This window comes from Rattus rattus, chromosome 2 (assembly GCF_011064425.1).
Source record: "Rattus rattus isolate New Zealand chromosome 2, Rrattus_CSIRO_v1, whole genome shotgun sequence".
Taxonomy (NCBI): domain Eukaryota; kingdom Metazoa; phylum Chordata; class Mammalia; order Rodentia; family Muridae; genus Rattus; species Rattus rattus.
In genome coordinates this window covers 213,251,206-213,273,759 of record NC_046155.1, presented here as the reverse complement: position 1 = coordinate 213,273,759, position 22,554 = coordinate 213,251,206, and the positions used below count along the sequence as shown (strand labels likewise).

At 39.0% G+C, this 22,554-nt stretch overlaps 1 protein-coding gene across 1 annotated transcript in view; it reads left to right on the top strand.

Annotated features, from left to right (window-relative positions):
- The window catches only part of Lama2 (laminin subunit alpha 2), a 470,233-nt gene that overhangs the window by 353,172 nt on the left and 94,507 nt on the right, over positions 1-22,554 (top strand). The window contains exon 42 of the mRNA XM_032895270.1: positions 15,023-15,125. Within this exon, the coding sequence (XP_032751161.1) occupies positions 15,023-15,125 (103 nt within the window). The remainder of the gene's footprint in view (positions 1-15,022; positions 15,126-22,554) is intronic.

Below are 22,554 nucleotides of genomic sequence, written 5' to 3'. Positions count from 1 at the left end.
TAGGGTTATTAGACTCCCTTTTTTTTTTTTTGTTTACTTATTTTTTTTTTATTAACTTGAATATTTCTTATATACATTTCGAGTGTTATTCCCTTTCCCGGTTTCCGGGCAAACATCCCCCTCCCCCTCCCCTTCCTTATGGGTGTTCCCCTTCCCATCCTCCCCCCATTGTCGCCCCCCCACAACAATCACGTTCACTGGGGGTTCAGTCTTAGCAGGACCAAGGGCTTCCCCTTCCCCTGGTGCCCTTACTAGGATATTCATTGCAACCTACGAGGTCAGAGTCCAGGGTCAGTCCATGTATAGTCTTTGGGTAGTGGCTTAGTCCCTGGAAGCTCTGGTTGGTTGGCATTGCTGTACATATGGGGTCTCGAGCTCCTTCAAGCTCTTCCAGTTCTTTCTCTGATTGTTCAACAGGTGTCCTGTTCTCAGTTCAGTGGTTTCCTGCTGGCATACGCCTCTGTATTTGCTGTATTCTGGCTGTGTCTCTCATGAGCGATCTGCATTCACATTTTGATCATCCGCCTTGAGTTTCATTTGTTCTAGGCATCTAGGGTAATTCAAGCATTTGGGCTAATAGCCACTTATCAATGAGTACATACCATGTATGTCTTTCTGTGATTGGGGTTAGCTCACCAGGATGATAGTTTCAGTTCCAACCATTTGCCTACTTAATTTCACAAAGTCATTGTTTTTAGCTGAGTAATATTCCATTGTGTAGATGTACCACATTTTCTGTATCCATTCCTCTGTTGAAGGGCATCTGGGTTCTTTCCAGCTTCTGGCTATTATAAATAAGGCTGGCATGAACATAGTGGAGCACGTGTCTTTTTTATATGTTATCTCTTTTTTGGGTATATGCCCAGGAGAGGTATAGCTGGATCCTCAGGCAGTTCAATGTCCAATTTTCTGAGGAACCTCCAGACTGATTTCCCAGAATGGTTGCAGCAGTCTGCAACCCCACCAACAATGGAGGAGTGTTCCCCTTTCTCCACATCCTCGCCAGCATTTGTGTCACCTGAGTTTTTGATCTTAGCCATTCTCACTGGTGTGAGGTGAAATCTCAGGGTTGTTTTGATTTGCATTTCCCTTATGACTAATGATGTTGAACATTTCTTTAGGTGCTTCTCAGTCATATGGTATTCCTCAGCTGTGAATTCTTTGTTTAGCTCTGAACCCCATTTTTAATAGGGTTATTTGCCTCCCTGCTGTCTATCTTCTTCAGTTCTTTGTATATTTTGGATATAAGCCCTCTATCTGTTGTAGGATTGGTAAAGATCTTTTCCCAATCTGTTGGTTGCCGTTTTGTCCTAACCACAGTGTCCTTTGCCTTACAGAAGCTTTGCAGTTTTATGAGATCCCATTTGTCGATTCTTGATCTTAGAGCATAAGCCATGGGTGTTTTGTTCAGGAAATTTTTTCCAGTGCCCATGTGTTCCAAATGCTTCCCTAGTTTTTCTTCTATTAGTTTGAGTGTATCTGGTTTGATGTGGAGGTCCTTGATCCACTTGGACTTAAGCTTTGTACAGGGTGATAAGCATGGATCTATCTGCATTCTTCTACATGCTGACCTCCAGTTGAACCAGCACCATTTGCTGAAAATGCTAACTTTTTTCCATTGGATGGTTTCCATTGGAAAAAAATCAAGTGACCATAGGTGTGTGGGCTCATTTCTGGGTCTTCAATTCTATTCCACTGGTCTATCTACCTGTCTCTGTACCAATACCATATATATTTTATCACAATTGCTCTATAATACTGCTGAGTTCAGGGATAGTGATTCCCTGGAATGTCCTTTTATTGTTGAGGATAGTTTTAGCTATTCTGGGTTTTTTGTTATTCCAGATGAATTTGCAAAATTGTTCTGTCTAACTCTATGAAGAATTGGACTGGAATTTTGATGGGCATTGCATTGAATCTATAGATCGCTTTTGGTAAAGTGGCCATTTTTACTATATTAATCCTACCAATCCATGAGCATGGGAGATCTTTCCACCTTCTGAGATCTTCTTCAATTTCTTTCTTCAGTGTCTTGAAGTTCTTATTGTACAGATCTTTTCACTTGCTTGGTTAAAAATCACACCGAGGTATTTTATATTATTTGGGACTATTATGAAGGGTGCCATTTCCCTAATTTCTTTCTCGGCTTGTTTCTCTTTTGTGTAGAGGAAGGCTACTGATTTATTTGAGTTAATTTTATACCCAGCCACTTTGCTGAAATTGTTTATCAGCTTTAGTAGTTCTCTGGTGGAACTTTTGGGATCACTTAAATATACTATCATATCATCTGCAAATAGTGATATTTTTACTTCTTCTTTTCCAATCTGTATCCCCTTGATCTCCTTTTGTTGTCTGATTGTTCTGGCTAGGACTTGGAGAATTATGTTGAATAAGTAGGAAGAGAATGGGCAGCCTTGTTTAGTCCCTGATTTTAGTGGGATTGCTTCAAGTTTCTCTCCATTTAGTTTAATGTTAGTTACTGGTTTGTTGTATATGGCTTTTGCTATGTTTAAGTATGGGCCTTGAATTCCTATTCTTTCCAGGACTTTTATCATGAAGGGGTGTCGAATTTTGTCAAATGCTTTCTCAGCATCTAATGAAATGATCATGTGGTTTTGTTCTTTCAGTTTGTTTATATAGTGGATTATGTTGATGGTTTTCCGTATATTAAACCATCCCTGCATGCCTGGGATGAAGCCTACTTGATCATGATGGATGATTGTTTTGATGTGCTCTTGGATTCGGTTTGCCAGAATTTTATTGAGTATTTTTGCATCAATATTCATAAGGGAAATTGGTCTGAAGTTCTCTTTCTTTGTTGGGTCTTTGTGTGGTTTAGGTATAAGAGTAATTGTGGCTTCATAGACGTAGCACTCCATCTGTTTCAATTTTGTGAAATAGTTTGGGTACTATTGGTATGAGGTCTTCTATGAAGGTCTGATAGAATTCTGTACTGACCCTATCTGGACCTGGGCTCTTTTTGGTTGGGAGACTTTTAATGACTGCTTCTATTTCTTTAGGACTTATGTGGTTGTTTAAATGGTTTACTGTTCCTGATTTAACTTCGGTACCTGGTATCTGTCTAGGAAATTGTCCATTTCCTCCAGATTTTCAAGTTTTATTGAATATAGGCTTTTGTAGTAGGATCTGATGATATTTTGAATTTCCTCTGATTCTGTTATGTCTCCCTTTTCATTTCCGATTTTGTTAATTTGGACACACTCTCTGTGTCCTCTCGTTAGTCTGGCTAAGCGTTTATCTATCTTGTTGATTTTCTCAAAGAACCAACTGTTGATTCTTTGTATGGTCCTTTTCATTTCCACTTGGTTTAGTTCAGCTCTGAGTTTGATTATTTCCTGCCTTCTACTCCTCCTGGGTGTATTTGCCTCTTTTTGTTCTAGAGCTTTTAGGTGTGCTGTCAAGCTGGTAACATATGCTCTCTCGTGTTTTTTTCTGCAGGCACTCAAAGCTATTAGTTTTCCTCTTTGCACAGCTTTCATTGTGTCCCATAAGTTTGGGTATGTTGTACCTTCATTTTCATTAATTTCTATGAAGTCTTTAATTTCTTTCTTTATTTCTTCCTTGACCAGGTTATCATTGAGTAGAGCATTGTTCAACTTCCATGTATATGTGGGCATTCTTTCCTTATTGTTATTGAAGACCAGCTTTAGCCCGTGGAGTTCTGATTGGACGAATGGGATTATTTCTATCTTTCTGTATCTGTTGAGGCCTGTTTTGTGACAGATTATATGGTCAATTTTGGAGAAAGTACCATGAGGTGGTGAGAAGAAGGTATATCCTTTTGTTTTAGGATAGAATGTTCTATAAATATCTGTTAAGTCCATTTGGTTCATGACTTCTGTTAGTCTGTCTATGCCTCTGTTTAATTTCTGTTTTCATGATCTGTCCCTTGATGAGAGTGGGGTGTTGACATCTCCTACTATTATTATGTGAGGTGCAATGTGTGCTTTGAGCTTTAGTAAGGTTTCTTTTATGTATGTAGGTGCCCTCATATTTGGAGCATAGATATTTAGGATTGAGAGTTCATCTTGGTGGATTTTTTCTCTCATGAATATGAAGTGTCCTTCTTTATCTTTTTTGATGACTTTTGGTTGAAAATTTTATTTCAAATAAATAAAATCGATTTTATTCGATATTAGAATGGCTACTCCAGTTTGCTTCTTCAGACCATTTGCTTGGAAAGTTGTTTTACTCTGAGGTAGTGTCTGTCTTTGTCTCTAAGGTGTGTTTCCTGTAGGCAGCAAAATGCTGGGTCCTCATTACATATGCAGTTTGTTAATCTGTGTCTTTTTATTGGGGAATTGAGTCCATTGATGTTGAGAGATATTAAGGAATAGTGATTATTGCTTCCTGTTATATTCATATTTGGATGTGAGGTTATGTTTGTGTGCTTTTCTTCTCTTTGTTTTGTTGCAAAACGATTAGTTTCTTGCTTTTTCTAGGGTGGAACTTGCCTCCTTGTGTTGGGCTTTACCATTTATTATCCTTTGTAGGGCTGGATTTGTAGAAAGATATTGTGTAAATTTGGTTTTCTCATGGCATATCTTGGTTTCTCCATCTATGTTAATTGAGAGTTTTGCTGGATACAGTAACCTGGGCTCGCATTTGTGTTCTCTTAGGGTCTGTATGACATCTGTCCAGGATCTTCTGACTTTCATAGTCTCTGGTGAGAAGTCTGGTGTGATTCTGATAGGTCTGCCTTTATATGTCACTTGATCTTTTTCCTTTACTGTTTTTAGTATTCTTTCTTTGTTTTGTGCATTTGGTGTTTTGACTATTATGTGACAGGAGGAGTTTCTTTTCTGATCCCATCTATTTTAGGCTTCTTGTATGTTTATGGGCATCTCTTTCTTTAGGTTATGGAAGTTTTCTTCTATGATTTTGTTGAAGATATTTACTGGTCCTTTGAGTTGGGAGTCTTCACTCTCTTCTATACCTATTATCCTTAGGTTTGATCTACTCATTGTGTTCTGGATTTCCTGTATGTTTTGGGCAAGTATCTTTTTCCATTCTTCATTATCTTTGACAGTTGTGTCGATGATTTCTATGGTATCTTCTGCTCCTAAGATTCTCTCTTCTATTCTTTTGTATTCTCTCTTGTATTCTGTTGCTGATGCTTGTATCTACGGCTCCTTGTCTCTTCCTTTGGTTTTCTATTTCCAGGGATGTTTCCCTTTGTTCTTTCTTTATTTGTTTCTATTTCCATTTTCAATTCCTTCACCTGTTTGATTGTGTTTTCCTGTTATTCTTTCAGGGATTTTTGTGTTTCTTCTCTAAGGGCTTCTACTTGTTTACTTCTATTTTTTTGCATTTCCCTAAAGGAGTTCTTTATGTCTTTCTTAAAGTTCTCCATCATCGTGATCAAATGTGATTTTAAATCTAGATCTTGCTTTTCTGGTGTGTTTGGATATTCAGTGTTTGCTTCGGTGGGAGAATTGGGCTCTGATGATGTCGTGTAGTCTTGGTTTCTGTTGCTTGGGTTCCTGTGCTTGCCTCTTGCCATCAGGTTGTCTCTGGTGTTACCTTGTTTTGCTATTTCTGGCAGTGGCTTGACCATCCTATAGTCCTGTGTGTCAGGAGTGCTGTAGACCTGTTTTCCTGTTTTCTCTCAGCCAGTTATGGGAACAGAGTGTTCTGCTTTCAGGCATGTAGTCATTCCTGTCCACTGGCTTTCAAGTGGTCCTGTGTGCATGTGTCCTGAGTCCACCAGGCAGGTCACTTGGAGCAGAAAAGTTGGTCTTACCTCTGGTCTCGGGCCTGTAGTCGCTCCTCAGGGCTGGGTTTCAGCTTCTCATGAAGGCAGCAACCAGAAGGGCCTGCCCCTACTTCTGGGTCCCTGTGCACAGGGGGCCCTGATAGTGCTACGTTTTCCTCTAGAGTCAGAAATGTGGGCAGAGAGTAGTCTCCTCTGGTTTCCCAGGTGTATCTACCCCTCTGAAGGTCTAGCGCTCCCTCCCACGGGATTTGGGTGCAGGGAGCTGTTTGTCCATGTCCCTTCAGATCTGGGCACAGTCTAGACCGCAGGGCTCCTGCAGCTTACGTGCCCCTATCTTCCTGCTCCCAGAGGCCCTATACAGTTTCCTCTTGGGCCAAGGATGTGGGCAAGGGTGGACAGTACTGGTGGTCTCAGGAGTGCCCACAAGTCTGGGCAATGAGCTCTCTCTCCCACGGAGGTGGGTGGTCTTCATCTCTTAATTGTCTAATCAAATCTTAATACTGCTATATAGAAAAATTTCCCAGGACTGAGTCCTTGGCAGACAGACAAACCAGATATGATCCTTTGTGAGTCCTCTCTGCATTGATTGTTCTGTGGAATGACTAAACCTAGGTAATAATAAAAGTTTTACCTCACAGTGTTACCACCTTGTGGTAAAAGTGGCTAAGGCCCATTCTTTGCACAGTATCTCAAGAGGATAAAACAGGCCACCATCAACCACAGTTCCCGGAGGACAGTTGGAGGCCTGCTGTGTGATGTAATTGTATCCTTTTACCTACATCTCCTCATTTGTCTTTAACCACAGCTCTCAAAATGACCAATTTACCTCTGTGAGAACAACATCAGGTGCCACACAGTGGTGAGATCATGTCATGTGGCTTTTGTCTTTTTGAACCTGGCTGATATCTCTAAGGCAGTGACCCATATGTGTGAGCATATGTCACAAGGGAATTTCCTTAGTTTGTATTGGGTGCTTAGCATCCCACTGGAAACAAAACATACTGATTTCCATGGGCAGATTTTGTGCCTTTCAACTTTAGATCTTAATTTTAGTTGACTCTACAACTATAGATGATCGTTTCATTCCCAAGCTCAGGAAAGTTATAATATGCATAATAGATGTGTTATAAAGTACTTGTTTACTTGACATATTAAACATGCTTATATTTTTATTGCCTCATTAATATTAAAGTTATTTTTATTGTACAGCAACTAAAATTAATGAATAAATAGTACTACTAAACACATAGGATATATGAAGATGAATGAAATTCTTCTCTGCCCTCAAATCAAGAATAAACATTTATTTTTTTTTTATCACTTGTCTTGCTAATAAAAAATAAGGGTTTCCTGAATATTATCTATAGAATTTCCTCATTTCCTTTATTTTATTCTGTTCCTCCTGCTGTTTTCTCTCATATATTATTTTCTTTCATGTTACTCCTAACCCAAATAATTTATCATCTGCTTTAGATATCTCTGGGATCCAGGGGGGCAGGATATTTTTATTCACTATAAGACAGTGAGTCAATTTGAATCATGCAGTTACGTGATTAAACATTAGAGCCTTGCTAAAGAGTGTTTGTTTAGATATATGGGCATACGTTTTGTTCAATATTTAAATTTTCTTTTTATAACTGGATGAAACAACACAATTGAAAAAAAAGCAGGAAGGTGATTTTGGAGAGTTTCCTACAGAAATAATTTTGCGAGTCCAAATACAGTATGATATCAGCCATGATGCATCTGCTATAATCTAGGCACTTCTTGTTTTTGTTTTCCATTTTTATTCCCTAAATAGTAACATAACAGTCACCCAGAGAGCAATTGGCTCTTTATAAATTTTTATAATTTTAGGAATTAACATGCATGCCCATGTAATGTTGGTGAGAAAATAAGAACCCACACTTGATGTTACAGTTCAATGTGACATCGAAAGTGGTGAACAGCACCTTGTTCCTCTTTATTGTCGAGTGGCCATCATGTGGGAAACCAAACATTTCCCACATGAGCAAATACAAAAATGTCACAGAGGATCTAAGGTGCGGAGTCCATACTAAGTCTGCCTGCGTGTGAAAACCAGCTTCATTGTACCACCAGGACCTCGGTCATCTTCTTCATACGCAGTACACACACTTATGTCAATGACTAAATGATTGTCTATCAGAAGCAAAAAAAAAAAAGCCAGTGCTTTTTCATGGCTGGACATTGGGCATATTTAAAAAGTGATAGCATCAAATGTTACCAAAGGTCTAGCCAGCCCAGTTCATGCCTTATAATAGTAAGCCCATGGCACTTACAGCCCCTAAATCGATTGTGGCTATCATAGCAGAATCAAAGAAAAACAATTTTTATGTTTTTATTTTTTGGACATTTGACGGAATATTTATCAGACTCTTTCATATTTTAAGCTCCCCTCTGGTTGTCTTTGTGTTCTCAGCAAGCTAAGAAGTTAGCCGTGAACTCGGATTCCCGGAAGTAATCCTGGGAATTTTCTGCGGACTCTGCACATTTTCTGTCCTCCACAAGAACTCACCCAGTCCTCCTATCATTCTAGAACGTACCACGTAGTGCTGTGATCCACCAGTGATCAACTCGATCCATTCGACTTCTTCTTAGTTACTCGTACTTTAAAAATCCACAACTGGGGCCGGCAAGATGGTTCATCAGACAAAAGTGCTTGCTAGGAGGGCTTGAGAGCCGGAGTTCACCTCCTGGGTCCTGAAGTGGAAGGAGACTCCTAAATCAGGTGTCCTCTAACATCCACTTGTGTGCAAACACGTTTGCACCTACACTCACACGTGCGTCTAATACACGCAGATGTTAACGATGCTGAAGTTTAAAAAGAAAACAAGGTTAATTTTAATAACTGTATTTAAATTGATACACAGTGGTTTCCTTATTTTCAAACACATATGAACCATATAGCATTAGTATACAGACAGTTCATGTCTGTCATTTAAAAATATGAAACGTGGGCCAGGAAGAGGGAAGAGAATCAAACCATGCAGCATCCATCTAACCAGAAATGATTATTTCTAACGTTGTTGTCTGTCTATGCCTTATTTTTTCTTATGCTAACACTCTTTCCACGACTGTGTCTTTTGAGTGTAACTGATTCGTAGCGTCGTACAGCAACCGACTTCAAAAACACATTCTTAGCGTTACCCTCCAAAGTTATGTATTTCCAAGTATATGGAACAGGGGACTCCCTCGATCCTCTCATAAGTCATTTAACCAGGGCTTCGCTCTTAATTCCCACAGTCTAGCACCACAGCGTGTATAATTACCTCTTTACAAACTTTATGTAAACACATCGCGCCCGATCACCAACATTACCTATGGCTTTTACATTTTAAATAGTTTTCTTTGTTGAAAACATTTTAAATTTAAAATCACGTCAGCTGGCATATTATCCTGGCACATTCCCCCTTCTGGAAGTGTGTAATTTGTCTTCCGAAATGAGTTATTTCATAAACAGAACGGCACTGTCAGTTACTGCTTTAACAAAATACAAACGAATATCTTGCATGTGTTCAAATCGTCAATTCTTCCAGCAAACTCGGGAAATTTATCTCTGTTAAGTTTATTTCAGGGACATTGTAAAGTCTAATACAGAAAGCAAGACAAACAACTTTTAAGCTTTTAAAAAAATGAGTCACCGAGGCTTACTTTATCCAGTTGATGAACTCTAACCGACCTTCAGGGTTCCTTTCACACCCTGTCCTTCCCCCTCTTCTCTGACAGCACAGCTCCTGGTGTCATGCGTCTGATCCTAGTGGGAGAGGTCATTTGTTCCTTGGCAGTGATTTTCACGCTTATCTGTCTCTTTTGTTCCCCTCTAATTCCATCAGGAAAAACTGCCGTCTTCCCATTTTGGAAACCCAGGACTAACCATTGTGCTCAAAACCAAAAACATTTGTCAGACAAGTTAATAAATTCGTTTTGTATTAATAATATTTTGTTTTAATATGAACCACTTTGGGTTTCTAACAAAGACTAAAATTTACATGAAAGTGCACTTAAACATTAATCCTTTGGTTAAATCTTTGCAAAGTTTATCATTTCATATATAATATACATATATAATATCTTAAACTCTTCCACATCCTATTAACTATAAATGAATAATTCATACAGAAGTGTATATAAAATAAACACTATTTTAAATAACATTTGTATAATTGTATGTATAGTTATACATACACACGCAACACATATAAAACCATATGCTCCGAACAAAAGAGCATATTTATAGAAATACACTCTTTAAAAACAAGAAATACAATATCTTGCAGCTCCGAGACACTCATTTGTATTTCCCATATGTTGTAGACACAGCTCAGAAACTCAGATGTTGTGCTCATGAATATGTATGAGGCATAATTAGCTCAGAGAATGCTGCTTTATCACCTGCCTTGATTCCGCCGCTGTGCTTCAGTACCTCACTGAGCAGTGTTGGAAAGGGTCTCTCCAAATCCCAGCGAGTCGAAACAGTTCTGTTCATCCATAAGATGTTAGTGTGCGCCGTTCTTTTATCATCAGAGAGCCTGCCTTCCAAACCTGGGTACCGGCAGATTGCTTGTAACTGACAGTTGCGTCCCATCAGCTGTTTAATATTTTGAAGATTGTCTGAAAACATTAAGGCTTTTTTTAAAAACATTTTTTTACTTATGTATAAAAGTACACTCTAGCTGTCTTCAGACACACCCAAGTAAGGCTTTGCATCCTGATACAATCTCAGGGATGTGAGCCACCATGTGGTTGTTGGGATTTGAATTCAGGACCTCTGGAAGAGCAGTCAGTGCTCTTAACCACTGAGCCATCTCTCCAGCCCCAGTTTTTTTTTTTAATCCCTTTACATTTTGTGCATTCAAACCTTTCAGTTCCACAGACCTACTGCAATGATCGACTGACGATTTCTTCTATAATTACTCAATTCAGTCTCTCTCATTATAACACCGATTAAACTCACCAACTCTGAAACTATATATAATGCTCATTTCCCCAGTACCCCTAATCTGATTTCCAACATTATGGGAAGATCACATCTAATGACGTTTTATTTCATGGTAAGTCTGCATACTCCATAAGCCCATGGAATAGAAATACTTGGTTGCTCATCCATACATCAAAATTGCCTGCCCCTCTGCCTTTACCAACACTGGTTTTACTCTATCCCCTCTCTGCCTTTATCCATCACTGATCTCCTTATAGGTAAATGAGGAATAGGAAACTATAGCTCTACAGAAATTCCCAGCTTTCTAGAATTTAGGGAAAATAAGATTATTGGAGTGAAAAGGCACAACTTATTTTAAAAAGCAAATGTGAAAGAAGAAACAAAATGAGACCAGAGGTCGTAGGAAAATCAGCCAGGAAGAATGCAGGCTTGTTACACAGAAAGGTACAGCAGGCGATAGATGATTGACAGATGATAACCAGCCAGCCAGACTGATCACCTTCCAAGCTGAGAATAAAAGATGTGATGTCCCTGTACCTTATGCAGAAAGGAAAAGAAATTCATAATATATTTTAAATTATGCTTGCCAATAATCCAACAATCTTATTGAAATAGACACTTTTTTTTTACAAATTTCAAACTGTTAAAATTTACCCCCAAATAAATGAATAATTAGTATAGCTTTATAGAGGTGGCCCAGAGGATAAGAGTACTGGCTGTTCTTCCAGAGAATCCAGGTTCAATTCCCAGCACCCACATGGCAGCTCACAACTGCCTATAACTCTAGTTCCAAGGGATCCTACACCCCCACACAGACATGTGTGCAGGCAAAACACCATTGCACATGAAGTAAAAATAAAAACCCTCAAAAATTTCTAAAAAATATATCAGAAATGTATAACTTTGTGTTCATGAGAGAATGTAGTTTAGAACCACACGTACACACACACACACACATATACATACATGCACACACAGGCACACATGCATACACTCCATTTCATCAGCCCACTATTACTCTCATACAAATTCCAGGCAAAGCCAGTGAGTAACAACAGAAATATACACTACTTTTCATCATGGCTGCATGTGTAAAAATTATTAACAAAATTATAACACTTCAAATCCAACTGTTCATTAAAAAGATTATACGATATTTCTAAGTAACATTAATTAAAGGAGTGAAATAGAACTAATATTTGAAAATCAATGCTTTAAATATTAAAGAATTAAATCATATCAGTTATGTCTCTGACTGTAGGGAAAGGAGCAGAACCCAAGATCATTTCTTAACAATATTCTCAGCGTACTGTGACTAAGAGAACATCTCTGCTTATTAGCTGTAAAGGGTCTGTTACTTAGAAGTAAAGCCTTCCCCTACCATCACACTTCAGAGCAAAATGTTTCAAAGTTTTCATCTTAGTTCAGGAAAAATGAAAGGATATCTACACTCATCACTTTAATTTATTGCTGTCCTGCAGAACCAGCCACCTGTAGGGAGGGGAGAGGAAGCAAACATTATCCACACTGAGTGCAATGGACATCGGTATTCACTCTGAAGGACCATGCTAAGTGTGGTCGCGATTGCCACCTATTAAAAAAATGTTACTAAAACTGATAAACAGATTGATCACGGTTGAAATACATAAAGTTAATCATTTGTAGATTCTGTCAGAAAGGAATTCGAAGCTGAGGTATAAAATGGGCAATAGCATCATTAATCAAGATAGGAACAAATTTTGTAAGAGCTCAAAATACTCAGAAACTGAACACTCTTGAAATAAATAAAGTTGACTAATCAAGACATACACTGTGTCTATGGGTCAGAAAATCCAATATTGGAATATACACTGAAAGAAATCCTAATAAAACCTGGCTAGCCTTTATTCCTTATAAAATGACGCATCTCTTGAAATCATTGGGAGTAAAAAAACTACAGTAACCCAGTTGCTCTATTGGACTTCAACACTTACCACAAGCTTGCAATGTATAGACAATGTGTTATTGGGGGATGTTAACAAGCAGCTCCTTAATTCAGAAGAGTCATGAGGTATAGCAAGACCTCATGGACCAGAGACCCTGATGCTTACAAAAGCAATTCGTGTTAAGTCAATAAATACACATATAACAATTCGATATTTGTGTACAAAAAATATCTTATACCATATTCCAAAAGTACCCACAAAACATTATAGACCTATGGATAAAGTATAAAAATATGGAACACTTAAAATATGAAGGAAATATATTTCATCATAGGGAAAGATTTTTAGTATACAATAATGAAAGCTTGATACTTGCCATGAGAAAAATTATAAACAGGTTTCATTAGAATTTGGGGATGATGCCTTTAATAAATTAATTTTAATAAAATAAGATTTTAAATCCCAATACAGTAAAATCAATTAGAAAATTATGTGTCTGATCAATGACTCAGAACAAGAACATGTTAATATCCTTCAAAACTTAATAAGAACAAGTAACTCAATAAAAAAATGAAACAAAACACTTAAACATCAGGCACATCTGGGATCCCAGCACTTGTGGAAAATGAGAAAGGAAAACCTGGAGTTAAATCTCGGCTGCAGAGCAACTTCTACACCATCCTGGGCTGCATGGAACCCGCAGAGCACACAACAAAAGATTTAAACGGGTTCCCCACCAAGGAAGATGGCAGATAAACACACAAAAAGATGCTTAGCATGGCGAGCCAATAGAAAAACTAATACGAAAGCAAAATGCCAACATTGGAATATTAAACTTCAAAACAGTGAGATTGTGTTGGAAAGAATGTACAGAAATAGAACATCTATATTAGTAAGAACTTAAAACAGTTTAGAAAGTTTATCCATCTCCTGGTGGTATTTTTTAAAAATCTCAACCCTATACCTATCTGTGATCCAGTCTTTCCATTTCAAGGTAATTCCTTCTAAGGAAATAAAGACACATGTTAGTAAACACATAGTGCAAGAATGGTCAGAGAACCTGTCTTTAGCATACACAGGGCTAAAAACAAAGCCTACAGCCATCGGGTGATAAATGAGTACATGAATAAAGGGTTTGAGGCACATCCGTGTAATGAAACTGCATGCCAGTTGCAACCAAATATTCATGCCCAACTCAGGAATATCCGAATGCATTCCAATGAAAGAAGCTGGACAAAAGGACGCTACGCTAAATTGTTCAGTTTATAGAAGACTGCATAAAATGCAAACATGATATTGGAAATAAGATGAAATAAGGAAGATGTGGGTGGAGGGGAAAGTAAGAGAATAATAAGAAAGTACTGTGTTTTCTCTGCTTCTGTTGTCATGGTATCAAGGCTGTGCTATGTCAAAATGTTAGGCTCTCCTTAGTCTGGAAGGAAGGACCTGAGTTCAATCCCTAGGACTCAAATTTAAAAAAAAAAACCATAACTAAGCATAGTTGCTTGTATTCCCAAGGTTGAAGAAGCAGAGACACACTGATTCCCAACCCTACCAGGGAGTTCTTGGCCAATGGGAAATGGTATCTCAAAGAAAAATGGTAGCAGCCTTCAATATGTTCTCTCTCTGTCTCTGTCTCTGTCTCTGTCTCTCTCTCTCTCTCTCACACACACACACAGAGAGAGAGAGAGAGAGAGAGAGAGAGAGAGAGAGACAGACAGACAGACAGACAGACAGACAGACAGACACCTAGGGACATAGAAAAAAATGTTCTTATTTTTCTCTGCAATGCGTTTTCAGTCCTCTCATCTTTACACCACTCCGTTCAGATCTAAGCCTGAACTTCACTAGAGATCCTTGCAGTTCTAAGATTTCATTTAGAAGTCCACCATTACAGTGGAACCTGGGGATGTGTTTGGGAAGCGATTGGTATTTGTCTCCATTCCCACACCGAGAATGTAAGGAGGGCTTTCTGGTCCCCCTGTAACAATAAAGATGATGAGAGGGACGGTTAGTATATGGTTTTAGGTCTTAATTTGCTTCACTTCTGTAGCTCCTAACACTAACAGATGATATCCTACAACTCTTGAAGGTTTCATTCATGGAATCCAAATTCTACTTTGTGTCGTTAATTTTATAGTAACCCTCCTCATTTCTTCTGTTCCTCTCTGGTATGCCAAGGGACTTACCAGCCTTACTTTCTCTACTTGCCTTAAACAGGAAAGACCAAAGGATTCTGCTATAAACAATCTCAAGTCACAAGGAACAGTTTCCAGTCATCAAATATGCATGGAAACCCCGCAACTCTAAAAGCATAGTTCCTGAACTCTGTATATGCACTGCTTCCTATGGTTTCCCACCCTGCGGTTTAATGTGTGACCCCTCTTCTTCTGTCCACAGGCAACAAGTCCTCAGGGCTTATTAAAGGAAGATGCCAAAGGCTCCCTTCAGAAAAGTTTCAGGATCCTCAACGAAGCCAAGAAGCTGGCAAATGATGTGAAAGGTTAGTGTGGCCGGTGTTTCTATTATGATAAGGTTAATAGCATTGTAATGGGAGGATGCCATGCCACACCATTAAAAATGAAATTGTGTGCCACGACCTATCTGTAATACAAGTGGCCTTTCTCACAAGCCTGGCAATGCTTCATCTCCAAGCTTCATCAAACAGCATTTCACAATTTCAATCCAGTTTCTACAGCATTGCTCCACCTATCTAAAACAGAAAATTTTTCTGTAATAAATCTTTATACTGCCAAACCCCATGTTATATGGTTTCAGAAATAAAATTCAGATTAAAAAAAAACAGATAGGAAGATATGGCAGAAAAGTGTTTGTGAAACCTTCAGTTTTGTTAATAGATTCTGAAGTCTATAAATATTTACAAAATAGTCTTGTATTTTCTTCCTAATTGAAAACATAAAAGTACATAAAGTAACTTCTACTCTGATATATTATTAATGCTCAGAAACATGGTTGCTGTCAATATAAACTACTGACTATTGTATTTATCATTTCATTCACGTGTCACCTTTTCTCAATACTTTGCTTTCTCCGGTCTCATGCCTTAGCATTGTCTGGCTTGGATCCACCCGCCAATTGTTGCTACACATGGACCCGCACACACACTGTCATTCCAAGGTGCCATATGTTCATAGTCAGATTCTATCTCCTTAAATTTGCTCGTTCTCCTGTACTTTCTTCATCTACACATCTTCTACCAGCATCACATTAGAGGTTAACAGCATTGCGGATGCTGGAGGTAGAAAGGGCAAGAGAAGAACAAGCTCAAGATAAAAAGAGTCCCTGAACTGGGACAAGAATCTCTGGTAGAGGACTCACCTACTGCACACAGGATCCTAGGCTCCATCCCTCCCTCTTCACACACTCACTCACACACTCACACTTACCACACATTCACTGGCATGCTCACACACACTCACACACATTCACTCACCACATGCTCCCACCACTCACACACACACCACCACTCATTCACACACACACTCACACCACACACACACTAACACACTCCCACACACACTCACCACTCATTCACCCACTCACATACTCACTCACACACTCACCACTCACACACACACACAACACTCCACCACCATTCACACAGTTACACACCACACACACCACCACCCACACACCACACACCACACCCCACACTACACACCCACTCCCATGCACACACACCATGCACCACATTCACCCACCACACTCCACTCCACCCCCTCACACACACACCACCACCATTCCACACCCCACACCCCACACACACTCACCATTCATTCACACACTTACACACTAACATACTCACACACACACTCACCACTCATTCACTCACTCACATACTCACTCACACACTCACCACTCACACACACATACAACACTCACCACTCATTCACACAGTTACACACTCTCACACACACTCACCACTCATTCACACTTACACACTCACACACTCACACTTACTACACACTCACTCATGCTCACACACACTCATGTACACACATTCACTCACTCACACTCACACTCACCACTCACACACACACCACTCATTCATACACTTACACACTCACACACACACCACTCACTCACTCACACACCACTCACACACACTCACTCACACTCATTCACACACTTATCACACACTGACACACACACACTCACACACACTCATCACTCACTCAGTTAATAGTTAAATAACTGTGAGACTTTGAATAGAAAAAAATATAAACAATCTTTACTGAGATATCTTCTCTAACACACAACAGAATTTTCGATTTACACTCAATCTGTCTGTGCAATCTTTGTCATAGTCATGTTAAACCACATCTGTTATGGGCTTTATACCCTTCAGGAAAGACATAAGGTTTTTTTTAACATTGAATTTATAATGTATAACCTACTGCCTAGCTCAAATTATAAAATAATTACTGACTTCAAATAAATAATAAATTATATGTGAATAGCAGCAGAATTTTTAATTGTTATACTCGACTTAGAACACACAATCTTAAAACAATTCAGATTTGATATGCTTTAAAGTTAAATAGCTTGGAGTCCTTTAGCAACTGATAATGGAATTATAAGAGCCACCTCTAATATAACAGTCACTTTGATACCCAGATGGTTTGGACTGTGCACAAGTTCCTAGTTACATAATACGTTCACTAAGTAAAGAGCCACGGTCTGTTTTCTTACTGAATGAGTAGAGTTGCTCCAAATCCCTCATAGCTACTCTTTCCTATCTAATGATTATGCCAGAGACTACAGTTTACTTGGAGTCTTAACTCAGTAGAGTTAAAGAGTCTGTGCCCATACAGAGGCAGACTCTGTCTTTATTCAAACATTTGATGTATTATTCTTCATGAATCGTATCTGTATTAATTTTGATGTTAGAAGTGGAGGTGACTAGAAGTGTGGCTATGTGGGTAGAGTATGTTCTTATTATGCATGAACCCCTGGATTCAGTTCCTACTCCCTAATACACTGTGTGTAGCTCTGCAGACCTGTCATCTCAGCACTAGAGAGGCAGAGGCAGGAGGATCAGAACTTCAACATCACCTTTTCTTACATAGTAAGTTTGAGGCCAGTCTGGACTATGTGAGACCCTGTCTCAAAAAATACACCATCTATGAAAATGCTTGTATTCTGAGTACCGGCTCTGGGGACGTTCATTCAGATCTCATTTCTTGATGGAGTAGCTGAGTGCTTGACATTCCTGACCACCCCGTCCTTGCCTTTGTTTCCCCGAAATCCTAGTGCTCCACATAAAAAGACGCCAATTCCATTTTGTCACATTTGGAAAATCTGAAGACCCGGGTGGTAGAAAGGGTTATGAGACAGAAGTGTTCATTAGTTTAAATGTCTTTTTCTGTACTTCAGGTAGTACATTATTTAAAGTAATGAAAACCCACAAACTACTCAAGTAATAATTCCCCCAGAAAACCAAGCCAAGGCCATGACGGAGATGGGAATGTTTTCTTGCTACGTTATGACATTCTCCTGATTTGTGGCCAATTACACAGGTTATAAAATGGCTGTTAATCAGGGAAATGCCATATATTACCAAGAGGAACTGCTGAAATAGGCCCCGCAGAGCAAAACTCTTGACAGCAGCTATTAAAATAGAGATTTAGTCATTTCTCTCTCTGTGGCGCCTGGAGTTAGAGAGAATAAAAATGGTGGGGCCAGCATGCCTTCCATATTTCTAATTTGTTGCTCGTTCAAGTCAGCACAGCTCAGTTTGTTCCCGTACTCTGGTCACAAATGACTTACTGCTGCTCCCTGCCTTTTTTACGCTGTCCTTGCCTTGAGGGAGTCTGAACTTGCCAGCAGCGGTTTGTTTCGCTTTTTAATTTTTGAATATACATCTGTTAAAAGTCAATTTGCCCCTGCACTTGTTTGAGCTCTGAAGTGGTCTCCAACCCACAGTTGAATGTCAGTGGAACTAAAAATCATGTTGGTGATGGATTTGGGACGAGGGACAAGCTGAGGATTGAACAGGTCAGAAGATGAATTCACGCCACCAGATGAATGCCGCCTTACAGAGGGACAAGTTTTGTCAATAAAATAGTCTGTTGGGGTTCTCACAGACTATGTGCAGGGCAAAGAGTGAGGTAGTTTGCAGTGTGGAAACTGGGTTAATGCTAGATTTTATGTGCTTTATCTCAACGGAGTCGCTTTCAATTTAATTCACTTCTTGGTTTAGCTCTAATCGTTAGCTTTGCCCAAGGAAAGTGAAATTAGTTAATTACTTGGGAAAATAAGTAATCCGTCAATAAACTGGGAATTGCTGACATGAAATAAAAAGATCATTCTATGCTCAAGAATAATTAATTAACTAATAATCAAACTGAGAATTCTTAGATATAAAGTACTGTGCACATATAAAACTAGAAAAGCTGTGTTCCCATCATTTTACATTTATTGCAACAGTCAATACCTTTGTTCTGTACTATAGTGTACCACATACTCAGGGAAGTAACCCACACCACTGTATCTGAAAAATCTGAGACAACAGAGATGGTGCATTTGCAATACTTATAGTTAAGGTTCTAGCATTATAAAAAGATTTTATTTTATTATATATTTTATGCATATGTTAAAAAAAATAGGAATACCAAGGCACTGTTAAATATGACATCGAAGAAATAGCAAAACAGTAGCAGCATCGAGACATTAGCACTAGGAACGATCATCCCTGAGAGTGAAGCTGCTTAGTTAGCATTTCCCTCATTTTGTCAGCGAACCTTCAGGAAGTTCACTAGTGCCGTCTTAGGCAGAGATAGGATCCTACACAACACAAGTGGGTACCCGACCTGCACGTTACCTAGGCTTCGTTCTCCATTCAGAACCAGAATCGAGGATTTTAGGAGGTGGAAGGGAATTTACCAGTCAGATTGCACATGGTGGAGATAATACAAATATCTTCAATTTCCGTGTAACTCGAGCAGTAACGAGGTATGAGTAAACCAGAGAGACCTATCCTATTTAGAAGCTTTCAAGTCCAATTACCTTGCTGGCTAAAACAAAAGAAGTCTACGGGCTCTCAGGTAGGAATAGGATGTGGGTCTCAAGTCTTGTCATTTAGTTTTATTAATCTAGGTGTGGAAAGAACTACCTCGCTCCACATCCTAAACATTTAGAGACCCTGTCACTAGACATGTGCCCCAGCTCCTGTCAGAAAGGCTCTGCTATGATCTCCCAGTGGGAGGAAAAGCACAGCAGTTGTACCTGGTAACTATTAGGGGACTGTCAATCACTGTACCCAGTCCTAGAAGACCTAATTTGGATGTTCTCTGCTTCCTCAATGAGTGCTTGGTAAATAATGTAAAATGTACAAATGGTGATGTGTGTGTGTGTGTGTGTGTGTGTGTGTGTGTGTGTGTGTCCATGTGTACTTCCAAATCTATAGGAGATCAAAATAGCATAAAAGACATGTTTTCATTTTTGGGGAGAAATGAGAAATGCACAAAGTAAACTAAGATTATGATGTGACTCATTTGATGATGTTCTGTGCTTGAATCAGGAAGAACTGTGGTCCAGGGAAGCCATGCAGACAATATGATCTCAGCTTTGTCTCTGATTTATCATGACAGTTGATGGACAGCACAGCAAATATACATCTTGAAGGTCCCATATATCTGAGGAATTATAAAACTGTATACTGTAGACAGTCATGTATTAATGTAATATATGTTTTATATTTATAAATTAATATATATAATTCAGTGCATTTATATATATGAGTGAACCTGGTTAGTATCAACTTTGGAAAAATAAAATTTCTTCTGCTAGGACCAATGTGGCTAATACACTCTTCTCTTTTAAAATTATTTTCTAGATAGGTAACAAAAGAATTTTTGAAATGTTGGAGAAAAAAATTCATTACTTTAGTTAAAGTAAGCTAAATCTTTTCAGGTTGCATCAAATCTTTAAAGGAAGAGTAGTCTATTAAGGGTTTGTGATAGGTTCTCCAGTCAACATTTCAATTTTGAAGTTTACATGGCTATTACATTATAGCCATGTTATATAGCCTTCCCTCCTGTATGACAGGGTATCTCAGCGTACATGAGACTTTCAACAGAGCAAAATAAACAATACAAACAACAGTCAAATAAAGTAATGATCAAGAATAATGTAAAATGTTTCATTGGTTTAACAAAGAATTGGATGTTCTAAAAGAAGGTGTATGTGTACACATTTAAGAGAAAGGAAGACCTTACGAAATAATGACAGCATGCAGAAATTATCTAGACATTTGAAATTTCAATAAATAATTATATAGGTATATATGGTTATTAAAAAAAAGTACATTCCAGCAGAAACAGCCACAAAGGCTTTGAGGAAAATGACTTCAGGGGAAGGTGAAGCCACCAAATTTCTACACTTATCAAAGGCTTTGGGTGTTATTCAGTTTTGAAACCTAATTCACGTTTTGCAAAACAACGCTTAAGATTTGAGATAAACAAGGACAAAGCACCCTGATCTGAAGGTCCCATTCCTTCTGTTGTTTTAGTTACTAAGTGTGGTCAAGTAAGCATATGAACACGAATCTGTTTTTACGTGGAAGTGGTTCTCAACTCTTGGCCCAAACAAGTTGAGCTCTCTCCTAGATAATTGCTATGTCAGATCCTTCCCCATATTCTTTATGCATCTTACCTCAGAGAACATCAAAATGAAATTCTGAGAACTTGAAACTATCTTGAGCCCTAGAGTGGGAGTAGAGGGCCTATGGCACTGTCCCAGGGACGTGGAAAACCTGAGAAAGCGCAACTGTAGATGCTATTTCCAACTCTGTCCAGGGAGTTGCTTTGGCTGGACTTTCTGGTGTGGATAGGAACCACTGTGCTTGCAACAAAGGAAGTCGCGCTGGCAGGCACCTTCTCGCTCTCTGCTTCTGGAGGGCTTCAGCGTTCCTCACTTTATGAGCACCATCTGTATCCAGCTCATGCTTGAAACATGATCTTCTATGAAAAAAAAATGGAGAGGGAGGGAGGAGAGGGGGAAGGGGACGAGGGAAGGAAAGAGGGACGGGGAGGGAGAGAGAGAGAACACTAGAGAGCGCTAGAGAGCCAGAGCCAGAGAGCCAGAGCAAGAACGAGGAGGGGGAGTTTGAGGTTTGGTAAATGTAATCTTCAGAAAGAAGTCAAGAGAGAATGATGTGGCTACTGTTCCTGGATGTCGTTTTTTTGTGTAGAAAGGAAAAGGCATGCCTATACATGCAGCTTGTGGAGAACAAGAGTTCTCCCAAAGGCAGAAGACTTAGATAAGGTGATTACCGTAGATGACTCTGTTTCCTTCATTGTTATAATTCCAGGAGGACCGCATATCTTCTTTGTCCTGTCATGGCTGTGGTTCCATTAGGCCTCACGTAGCTGCCGTACTCACCTTTCGCCTTTTTTGCAGCCCTTGTGTAGTCTGCCTTAGAATCCGTGCTTCATTCACTAAGTCCAACTGTTGCTTACCCGCTCTAGTCACAAAGCTCTAGGACGTTCCCCTTGCTTCACGACACTCCAGAAACTACTGAAGAAAACTGCCAAACCAAATTCAGGTCCATTTAAAATTCTAATAAAGTGAACATTGTCAGGATGGATTATTAAGGAGGATTCAGAGTCAAAGAGATCAAACATGAAATCTGAATACTCAGAGTATGTGCATTAGTTTTTAATAATATTACATTTTTATTTTCTAGTACAGAAACCAAAGGACCAAAATAGTAATGTCGAAATACAATTTGAAGGGTATCAACCAAAATATTTCTCAGTGACTCTTTCTCCTGAAAAATGGGCAGATTTTTTTCAGCCATTTTTTTTACTGTGAGAATGCACAAAATGCTATGAACCCAATGGTATCTCAAAAGTAATGGCTTTAAAGAAAAAAAAAACTAAACCAAGGAAAATCTCCAGGTTCTCAGT